At 36.6% G+C, this 11,998-nt stretch overlaps 1 protein-coding gene across 6 annotated transcripts in view; it reads left to right on the top strand.

The window, feature by feature from the left end:
• LOC149262963 (protein VAC14 homolog) overlaps positions 1-11,998 on the top strand; it is a 194,730-nt gene that overhangs the window by 62,970 nt on the left and 119,762 nt on the right. For all 6 annotated transcript variants that reach the window (XM_089425520.1, XM_089425518.1, XM_089425510.1 and 3 more), the window contains exons 11-12: positions 3-94; positions 395-476. In XM_089425520.1, coding sequence (XP_089281646.1) covers positions 3-94; positions 395-476 — 174 coding nt within the window. The remainder of the gene's footprint in view (positions 1-2; positions 95-394; positions 477-11,998) is intronic.

Here is an 11,998-nt window from a genome sequence, read left to right as displayed (position 1 = left end):
AGGTTGCTCGTGAAACCAATGAAGAGCTTCGTGCAATTAAGGCTGGGCCTACTGAGGGATTTGATATTGGAGCAGTGCTTACCATTGCTAGGAGGTGCAGTTTTTGCTATCTGGCAATACGGATAGGTTTAAAGGTTATTTGGAACTTTTATATTTTGTTGATTAATTGATCTTTTGTGCTTTGGGGAAAAAGCACACTAGATCTCATGATCGGGTTCAAGATCTATCTTCCAATAAATATGATATATCAATATATTCATCTGTAGGGTCTGATGTACATAATATGGTATTCTTTCTTGGAACTTTATGTGCACAAAGTTTTCCATATAGCTCAAAACATTATACAACTAGTTCTATTATAATTAAATTGAAATATAAATTTGTGATTTGACAGAGAACTGTCAAATGAATGCGAAGCTACAAGGATTGAGGCATTACATTGGATGGCAGTTCTTCTAGAGAAACATCGAAAAGAGGTACAGTGTGCCTGTCTAATGTTTCAAACAACCTTAGGTTTGCTTTTTCATTGCCCATGCTGAGAATTTTGTGTGACAGTAAAAAATTCACCACACAAAATGCCACAGATATGCACCATAGAATTTTCAGTGCTAGTACTGAATATGATTTCACTGGAAGCACCTCCAGTGACTTCAGATCTGCAATTATATAACCATTAGCTTATTTCAGTAGCCTATAAAGCAAGTTCTAACTTAAAACTCACATCTGAAAAATACATTAGATAACAGCTATCAGCAGCTTAAATAGTAGACATTGCAATTATATAACCATTAGATCATTTCAGTAGCCTATAAAGCAAGATCTAACTTAAAACTCACATCTGAAAAATACATTAGATAACAGCTGTCGGCAGCTTAAATCAATGATGAATCAGATCTGAAATAACGTAAAGAGCATGCTAAATCAGTGTTAGCATTCAGCACAGCTGTTTGTTAAATATGCATAACAAATCAGCCACAAAACACCTAAAAAAGTCAATTCTGAATGATTAGATATGCAGCATAAATTGGGACTGCAAATTCAATTCTCTCTATTTACATGAAAGAAGATTACAATACAATATAAAGGTTCATCCTGAACTGGAAAACACAAAGCCTTTACAACTCATCCCTACAACCAAACCTGGCTAGGGCACCACATGCTAATCATGAAAAACCCTAGCATTCCATCAGCCAAGCAAAGCTTCCCACTAAGCTCATCAAGTGAACCTTATAGTTCCACAACTAGGGAGTATCACACTAATTAGTCTACTGTTACTTTCATTATCAAAATGACAATGACTACAACTATACTAAGCTAAGCATTTATAGAGCAAGGAAGAGAAAGGCCAACAAGCATGCTATGCTAAATGTTTAATGAACAAGACAAAGCCCCTATTGGATCGCTCCTCCATTCAGGGACCCCAAGATGGTACACCTTTCAAGTAAGATTGCCCTTATTCCAAGATTTCTTCTTCTATTTCGGTGCAAAGTCACTGCAATGCCTCTGGTGCTTAGTACCCTACCTCTTTGAGCCTAATTTTCCTCCTTATGCCATGTGCCAAGGTGATTCCTTTCTCCATTTGCCAAGCACCCACCCTCAACATTTGTAACCTTTCCTCCCAAAAGAAGTGCTCCCATGCTCTAGAAGATGCCCATATATGCCATAGATGTACCGACCAACTTCACATGAGGTGTGGCATGTGTAAGTAGTAAGCACAAATTCTTTGGTGAAGTGCCCACCTAGGTAAGTACCTCCATGTGTCAAACAAGTGCTCCTCAGACACTAGGTGCTCATATAGTGGAAGGTGAATGGAGAACAAGTGTGGAGCAACTAAAACTAACAACTCATTCCTTTCCCTCTTGCCCCCTTCTTACCATTACCTCCTTGCTTAATTTGCCTTCCCTTTATTTTTCCCTTTTATCCCTTAGCCATACATTACCTAGATTTTGGCGGAGATGAATACCTATTTCATTAGATTTTTGGCCTTGTGATCCTTGGCGTAAGCATGATAAGGAATAGATGTTCCCTCATTTGAATGTTCAATAAACAATTATATATCTTATTCTCACATCCACTAAATAGTTTGAACCTTGAACAGAGTAAGGGAAACTAGTCCAATCATTGTTTGGTAATAACTTCATGCGCAATTCAACCTTTTGAGATGGAAGAAATCAAGAAATGAATGTTGAGATTTCAAGTATTAGAAATATGGGAGAATTTGTTATGATAAGTGTGTTGAAAGTTGAAGAATGTGGCAAGATGAAGTCTATGATAAAAAATGTGTAAAGAATGCACTCAAAGCCGGGCCAATTTGTGTAATCATGTTAGGTGTTAGGTCGTTATATACTCCATTTTCACCTTAAAACATAGTGTATTTTCAAATTAATAAATATATTCTAAGAAATGGTAAAATATCCTAGTTTTTTATCTAATGTTGCCTTGTTTTGATTTCATTTCATATCTCATATTTGGGGGCCTTTTGTATAGCTGCAATTTTTGCATGGGCTTCTTTTGATAAAGTATTTTGTAGTCCTTTTTGTTCTAGTCAAAGATCTATGACGAGAACCTCAACAATCCCTGATCCAATCAAGTAAAGCATTTCAAGTTTTTAACAACATTAATCAAGAGTGGATCATGCAATAAGAGTGCTGAAGAGAGAGATAGAGAGAGATTTGGTGCTTGTAGGCCAACAGATAAGTCACAAGATGAATCAATATGATGTTACAAATGGGGCATGAGTGGTGTATCTATGCACAACCCATGATGTGGAGCACCTTCTTCCATGATGGGGTTACAGGGGAGTTGAAGTCTCAAAGCTACCCCCTCTTCTTCCTTGTTATCGATTTCATCAATCAATTGATTAACAATATGAATGCTTTCCATAGTTGATTCAAACATATTTCCACCTCATGTCCTGGAATTATTGCAAGGTGGTATCTCAAGCCAATTATTCTGCTATTAATTTCCTTCCCACACAACTTACAAAACAACCTTTGTCAAATACGAGGGTCGTTAGGCTCACAATATTCTGATGATGTGCTTAAAGTCTTTGGCATTATTGTAAGGCACTCACCAAACCCAGGGCACAGAAGAGAAATGGGAATGAACACAAATATGCCTAACACTAACATTAAATATCCCATTAAAAATGTTAATTTTATGTATGTTATATGCTTAGAGCATTTTATTTCAATTTTCATAGTTAGCTCAATACCTTTTCTAGATTAGCAATCACATCAGCATAATAGTAAATCGCAGATATAACATAAACATAAATCATAGAAGACAAACCAAGACAAGAGGACACAAGATGTGGTGCTAGCCAGGGTCAAACCCCAATGTAGGGAAACTGAAGCGAACAAAGTTCCTTCTGTAAATTAATTACTCCAAAAGACTTGGAATATCAAGATATCCATTAAGGATATAAATATTATATATTAAATGTGTGAATAAGAATGAGAATGATTTACAAATGAGAACGAGAGGCTTGCTTATATACCAAGCAAGTATCTCTTCATGAAGAGTCATGTCCTATTAGACATGCCTCTTCAACCTAATTACTAGCTTAACTAACTATTATTTATGATTATTATCTTTTACATTATATTTATATTATTTATATATTTTATTTGTTACTTTGCCTCCTTCTTCAAAAAAGGCTTGATCTCTTTTTCGGCGTCGAAAGTCTTTCTGTCTCGGAATAGTCATCTTCGTCGATACAAGTTGATATGATCTTCTTAGTGACAAACAAAATTGTCACACCGAGAAGGGATCAGACCATCCCAGATTAATCTTCTGTATAGTACTCTGATCACTGCAATTTTGTAACGACTTGTTAGCATAAAATTGGATTGAGATTACATCACTATTATCCGGAACATCAGTTTGTTGTTTCGGTGCTGACTGGTTCAAATATGTAGCTTGGTTGATTCGTCTGTTCTCATGATTCGAATGCCGATAGGGAACTTTTTTGGTTTGATTTCTCCTTACTGGGCATGTGCCAATTTTTATATTTTCTTCTGGCAAAGATGTTGTTGAGATGGTTATGGAACATTCACTTGGGATGTTCATTGTAACTGTAACATCTACGTGTGTCATTTCTTCAACTGACTTGTCTTGAGTTGTCATATTCACTGGGTCGGTATTTGTTGTTTTGTCATCAACTTGAAATCCTACATTTGCTACTTCTTTCTGGATAAATTGTTGTACTTTGTTTTCTAATGACTTCTTATCCTTCTTAAGTTTCTTAATTTGCGTCAATAATTTTTCACTATGGTTTTTAAGTCGAGAAACTTCTTCATTTTTGTCAATAGTGATTTTGTCAATTTTATTTTGCATATTTTGTAATGCTTTTTTACCTTCTTGAGAAATTACTTTTGAAATATCCGATATATCTTTTGGCGTTATTGAATTAGGTTTCAGTGTAACATCTTGGAGTGTTATTTTCTTCTTCTTGTAAGAAAATGTTAAATTTTTTTTCTTAGTATTTAAAATAAAGGAACCTAGAGTTTTCATCCATGGTGATCCCAAAACAATGTCACTATCGTTAAAACATAAGGTTTTCACGGTGAATTGTGAGGTAAAAGTATAATCTCCAATATTTAGGTGTAGATTGCTTATATCGTATTGTTTGCCAAAAATATTTGTTTCAACTATATTTGATTCAGGAATCACCAATTGATTAACACATTTAGGACTAACATAATTATTTCTTATTGAATTGAGACTTCTGTGATCCATATCAATTTTTTGAAGAATTCTTCGGCGAAAATCACATGGAGAAATTTCTGTCGACGCGTTTCGAACCAACCAGTGTGGTTCATCGTCAGGACAAGTTGAATGAGCAGATCAGGCTATGCACTTTAAATAGACAAGGCAGAATATCCAATGACTCAGATTCCTCGATAAGGTCACAGCTGAAAAGACACCAGCTAAATTTGACCTGATAACGGCTAGTTTGACCATGATAGGGTATTACTTAATATTATTTATTTTAAAATATTAGTTAATTAATATATAATAAAATAAAATAAATTAATTTTAATTTAAAATTGTTAGAAATGTATACAAGAAACACATAAATAAATAATTTCAAAAATCATAATTATTAAGAATAAGAATTAATTATAAAAATATTAGTTAGTTATAATGGCTAGTTTGACCACGATTTTTTTTTTTATATTATTATTATTATTATTATTATAAATATATATAAATATTGTATCTATAAATTTGGTTATTAATATAGATTAAATTAATATAATTAATTTCAAATATATATACATATACTATATTAGAAATATATAATAGCATAAGTAAAATTAATAATAATAAAAATAAATCTTTTCAAATAAATTAATTAATAAGAATAAAATTAATTTATTTGAAATTATGATGTCTCTTCTTGCGAGTGATGCTTTGATTTTAAATAGTGTGTAAACACATGTACTGTGGGTTTCATTTTAAATAGTGTGTAAACACATGTACTGTGGGTTTTAGGAAACCTTTCATTACTAGTCTCCATTTTTTCCTTGATGTTTTTACGTAAACAATATGTCAACTGGAGCTATTTTTATTATATCACTTATTTCTTCTATATATATTTTTCAAATATTCTCCTTTAATGTGGATTGTTAAAACTTGAAGACCCTTTTATTAAAAAAAATACTCCTTTATATTGTTGCCCTCTATATATATATATGTATTTCTTTATATTAAGACCCCTTTTCAAAATAACTATATTATCTTATAATAATAACAGTTTAACTTTTTTTTTTATAATAAATTGGTCCCCTTTTTTACATACTTAATTACTTCCACGATAAATTTTTAATGTCACCCCACTTAATAAATATAAAGGTCACGTCTTCATATGACACAGTCACGATGTTAAAATACCATGGGCTATTACGATGGGTTGTTTTTAAAACCCCCATTAAAATGTTCTCCACGTAAAAAGTAAAGCATATTCCTTTTGTTTTTTTTACTTCTTAAAATACCATGGGCAATTACCATGGGTTGTTTTTAAAACCACGGGCTTCTCCACGTAAAAAGTTTTAAATATACTTGGAAATATTCCCTCTTATCTTTATTATGCACTTATTTTATTTTATTTTTCTTTTTTTTTGAATTTGATTTTTTTTCTATATTTTTTTAATCTCTTTTTTATGACTTTTAAAAAAAAATAATCTTTATTATTATTTTTGTATATATATATATATAGCCAAAAGCTTGGTAGCGAGACGGAGAAACCCCAGATATTTAGCGAAACGCTTGACTGCAACAGCAATAAATTTGACGAAGAGTCGATAGTCAAAGACTTGGATTGGAGAACGAGCATTGTGCACCGGTTAAACAACCTAGAGGACCGAACTGCTATGATACCAAATGAAGCGAACAAAGTTCCTTCTGTAAATTAATTACTCCAAAAGACTTGGAATATCAAGATATCCATTAAGGATATAAATATTATATACTAAGTGTGTGAATAAGAATGAGTATGATTTACAAATGAGAACGAGAGGCTTGCTTATATACCAAGCAAGTGTCTCTTCATGAAGAGTGATGTCCTATTAGACATGCCTCTTCAACCTAATTACTAGCTTAACTAACTATTATTTATGATTATTATCTTTTACATTATATTTATATTATTTATATATTTTATTCGTTACAGAAACCCTTGATCAATTCTTCTTATATGTTCTTCAATAGTTCAACAGAGAGAGAGAGATAGTACATTTACAACAGAAGTCAACACTTTGACTTATCTAAATAAGAGCATAAATCATCTCCAAGAAGATGATACATAAGGTCGCTGAACTCAGTTGAAGACATGTTGCTTCAACTGATTCTCCCAAGTGACTCCATCACCAAGCTGCACCTATCATTGTGTTGCTCCTCACCGTGCTGCACCCATGTGCCACTGTTGCACCATGTTGCCACACTGCTGTCCCATGTGGTGTGCTGAACCATGTGCTTGCAGCACCATGCTTGCCACTGCGATCCGATGTGCTTGCTGCATCATGGTTGCCATGCTTTCCCAATGTGCTTACAACACCATGCTTGCTGCTGTCCCATGTGGCATGCTGTACCTTGCTGCTGTCATAATGAGTTTGCATCATCATGCTTTGCTGCTGTCCCGTTGTAGCCTTGCTGCCACATGTCATTACAGCTGTCCCAATTGTGCCTTTGCTGCCATGTGATAGCTGCTGTCCCAATTGTGCCTTTGCCGCACCATGGTAGCCATCCATTGTTGCTCCTATGATTGCTTGCTGTCCCACTGTTTGCTGCACCAAACACCATGCCTAGCTGTTCCATTTATCTAGCTGCCAACATTCCATATATGTATGTACTAGCTCACTGTTTTAAGGCCAGTTTGGTTACAGCAAACTAGTTGTGGTTAGGGCACACAACAGTCCTTAACCAGCCTTCTTTTTGTGCCCAAAATATTCCCAAGAGATGCGGCTGCCCTTCTTTGAGGGGCCGAGGGTGGCTGCTTCAATTCTGGGTTGCCCTAGCCCATGTCTATCCTTCGGCCCACCTGTAATTTACAGCAGCAGCCTACAACAACACTGTGTAGGGTTGGGGTTGCCTTTCCATGGATCTGCACCCCTCCAAAGTGACCTCAAAACAGTCCTATGATTGCGGCTCTTCCAGCAAGGGAACTCGACCCTCCACCCAGAAACAGGCCTTAAACTAACACACCGAATACTCGGCCTCCATTAGGGCAACTCGGACCCCAAAACAGTCCTCCTATTCCACGTTGTTCCAGCCTCCTAATGCTGCGGCTAGGGCATGCTATATCCCTCCTTGAATGCGGCTAGGGCATGCTATATCCCTCCTTGAATGCGGCTAGGTACAACTTGTTTAGGGCCTCCTCTATAGCGTTATTTCTCCATCCTAGAACTGCGTTAGGGCATCCTCCTTAGGACTGTGTTAGGGCGTGTAGAGGGCAGCGTGTAGGCCTCCTTCCCTCTTGTGTTTTAGGGCTACTTCCTCCTAGATTTCTCTCACACTAAAACCCAAGACAAGTGGAGAGAAATCAAGAGAGAAGTGTGTGTGAAATGACTCTCAAGTCATCTCCTTTTATACTTAAATGTTGAGCACATGTGGGGTTTATTTGGTTGCTGGCTGACCTTGACTTAGTGTCTATTAACACAAATAAATTCATAACTCCATGAATACTTATCGGAATCGGATGATCTTTAGATCAATCCTACACCTCTCGATAAGAGGGATTTAAGAAAAATATCAGCTTCCAAAAATAAGATGACCAACATGGAGTTTGGTCCTAGTTGCCAATTTTAACAAATTGATAGGTCTAATGGGCATTGCAAACCCTTGTTCTAATCTCACAAAACAAATGATATACAAGCTATAATTTTAATACATACCTGGCAATATGAAAATAGTAGACAGGAAGCGACCCCCACTTCACAATAAATCTGCTAATGGCAATGAAAACACTCAAATTTCCCTTTTAGAATCTAAACTATATGGAAGATGCTCAGTAGCCTCTTTGAGACTTTGATCTCAATCACCTACTTCTTCTATTCAATATGAGCAAAAAAAAATTGAAAACTTTAAATTTTATAAGCAATCTATAACGCCCTCGACAACATGTTCCATTGACTCATGATATCTCAAAATATTGACTCATGTTCCATATTTTCAAAATATTATATTCATACACCTCAAGAAAATCATGATTTCTTATGTCGAGTGTGTCAGCTAGGTGAAAAAGTCATGAAAGGCTATCATAATATATCGACAATATTTGCAACTCTAGTTGAGAGTACTGTTTTAAAATTCGGCCGAATCGAATCCGAAACGACCGAGTTGATCCGAGTCATTGAAGAATTTTATGACTGGACAGAAAAACCAGTTCGGGAGGCAGAGTCATGACTGACTCGGCCGAGTCAGTCATGACTCGGTCAACCCGACGGCTGTTTCCGCATCTACTCAGTTGAGTCATTAAATCCGGCCAGTTACCCAAAAAAGCAGTGGGTTATTTTTTATTTTTTTTATTGTGGTCTTATAACTTTTTAACATTTAGCTGATTGTTGGGGACTCCAAGGTGTTTTCGAAATTGGTTAAGTGCTATTTGGGGTACATTCCCCTCTCCCAAACCCTATTTAACCCACTCAAATGCTCTCATTCTTTCACAACCATCTCATGCATTTGAGTGAGAACTTCAGTGAGAGTTAGTGAGCAGTTCTTGAGTTTGTTTTTGGAGTAATAGTGAGGAGTCTTGGGCAAGCATTGTAGCTGGAGTGAGGAGCTTCTTGGGTAGCCATTTGGAGCAGCGTCGAGGAGTTGATTCTTGGAGCAAGCTTGAGGAGGCAGTTTGTGCCTGGAGGTATTTTTTTTCACTTCTACAAATCTATTTTTGCTTATTAAATTTTATGTGCATATCTAGAAAGCCTAGAGAGTGTTTTTTGTGAAAGAAATGAACATTGAATCAATGTTTTTTATTTTTTATTTTTCATTTTCAGATTGTTTGCTTTCATTTCCTAGTAAAAAATTGGCACCTAGAGCGAGAGATCCTGCTTGGGCATATGTTGAAATGGTTGATAGTGAAATGTATTGCAAATTTTGCCAAAGGAAAATTAAGGAAGATCCTGGGGGGATTTATAGGCTGAAACAACACTTGGCGGGGATTAGAGGCCAAATTACTCCATGTACCTCACTAGAAATTGGGGAGATTAGGAAGCAATTGTTAGCCAGCTTTGAGAAGTTTAAAGAAGATAAGGCTAGGCAAAGAGAGTTAGAGGCTGAAATTGAGAGGAAGACGGAGATACAAAAAATGATGGCCACCAACCCCCATTATGATTTTGAGGATTCTTCCTCTATCCCTCATACTGATGCATCCAACCCTTTCCGATATGTTCCTTCCTCTTTTGGTTCTGTTCAAGATAAGGGAAAAGGTAGAATGAAAAAGGGTGATATGACTATCAAAAGTTATTTCACTCCCTCCTCTCCATCAGATGAACATGGTCCTCAAGCTAGTAAAAGTCAAATGCAACCCACTTTAGATGACCATTGGAAGAAAGAATTGAGGGAGACTGCTTGTGAATACATAGCTAGATGGTGGTATGATGCTGATATCCCCTTCAATGCTTCCCGTTCACCATATTATGAGCCTATGTTTGATGCCATACGTGCTGCTGGAAAAGGCTTCAAAGGCCCTACTATGCATGAGCTAAGGGGATATCGTTTGCAGAAAGAAATTGACTCCATTAATGAGTATTTGAAAGATTTCAAGGACTCATGGGAAAGAACAGGATGTACCATCATGTTAGATGGATGGACTGATCAAAGAAACTGTACCATCATAAACTTTCTTGTCTTCTGCCCACAGGGAACCATGTTTTTAAAATCAGTTGATGCATCTGATAAGGTAAAAGATGGGCAATTGTTGTTGCAACTATTGGATCAGGTTGTTGAGGAGGTGGGGGTGGTTAATGTTGTTCAAGTCATCACAGATAATGCCTCTAACTATGTTCTTGCTAGTAAACTGTTAGAGGAAAAACACAAGACCATCTTTTGGACCCCATGTGCTGCACATTGCATAGACCTCATGCTCGAGGATATTGGAAAGATAGATTGGGTCAAAAACACTGTAGATCATGCCAAAAGCATAACAAAATTTATCTACAATCATTCATTGATTTGAGCCTCATGAGGAAACACACTGGGGGCAGGGATATTATTAGGCCTGCCATCACTAGATTTGCTATTCATTTTTTGACATTGCAATCTATGCTTTCTCAAAATAGAAACTTGCCAAAGATGTTTTCTAGTGATGAATGGAATCAAAGCAATTGGTCTAACAAACCGGAAGGCAAAGAATTGAAAAAGAAAGTTAATGAAGAAACTTTTTGGAGAAAGGCAGCAGAGATTGTGAAGCTTGCTGAGCCACTGGTTAAGGTGTTGTGGTTGGTGGATGGGGAAAGGTTGGCTATGGGCTTCATTTATGAGGCTATGGATCAAGCAAATGAGCAAATAAAGAGGGCATACAAGGATAGAGTGGCTAAGTATGGGCCCATTTGGGCAATCATTGATGAAAGATGGAACAATGAACTCCATCACCCAATATATGCAGCTGGGTATTTTTTGAACCCACGGTATCATTATAAAGCTGAGGAGTCAGAAGCTTTGAGGGGGGATGTCAGAGATGGACTGATTGACTGCATTGATCGCATGATCCCATTGGAGTCTGATCAACTGGAGATACACCGACAGATCACGACCTTCAGCAATGCCTCGGGTACCTTTGGGAAGAACCTAGCAAAGATTGCAAGAGAAGCAGATGAGCCAGGTAAACATAAATTTCAATTTTCAAATTCTTAATAGTTTTACTTTTTTTTTTTTAAATTTTGTTAAATCGTTTATAATTTGAAAGTTGGATATAATCTGTAATTTTGTTGAGCTAACTCATTACACTCCTATGTTTTTTGCAGCACAATGGTGGGAGGCTTTTGGTGGCCATTGTCCTGAATTGCAGAAATTTGCAATTCGTATTTTGAGTCAAACTTGTAGTGCTATTGGGTGTGAGCGCAATTGGTCTGTCTTTAAGAGGATTCACTCAAAGAAGAGAAACCGTTTGGATAAAAAATGGTTAAATGATCTAGTCTATGTCCAATACAACCTCTGGCTTAGACGAAACCAATTGCTGAACAAAAGCGCTGATTCAGATCCCATTGTGTTGGAAGACATTGATCCAACATCAGATTGGGTGGTGGAGAGTCATCCAACAGAGTTTGATCCTGATGAGGATCTTGATTTAGATTTAGATATTGAGGCATCAGTTGAACATGATGTTCAGTTGAATGCAGATCCCGATCCTCCTGCACTACCAGCCTCAGTCTCACAGCCAACAAGGACTCCAGTTGCAGGTGCTTCCTCTGCTTAGCCATGACAGAAGTGCAGCCGCATATCTTCTCTATCTCAACTTGCATCTGTTGCATAGCCTGCTAGTGGTACCACTTCTACA

Source organism: Pinus tabuliformis, chromosome 6, assembly GCF_031772625.1.
Source record: "Pinus tabuliformis cultivar Carrire ecotype Pingquan chromosome 6, CPIR1, whole genome shotgun sequence".
In the NCBI taxonomy this organism is placed as follows: domain Eukaryota; kingdom Viridiplantae; phylum Streptophyta; class Pinopsida; order Pinales; family Pinaceae; genus Pinus; species Pinus tabuliformis.
Note: the sequence above shows the minus strand (reverse complement) of the source record. Positions and strands in the feature narration are given on the sequence as shown.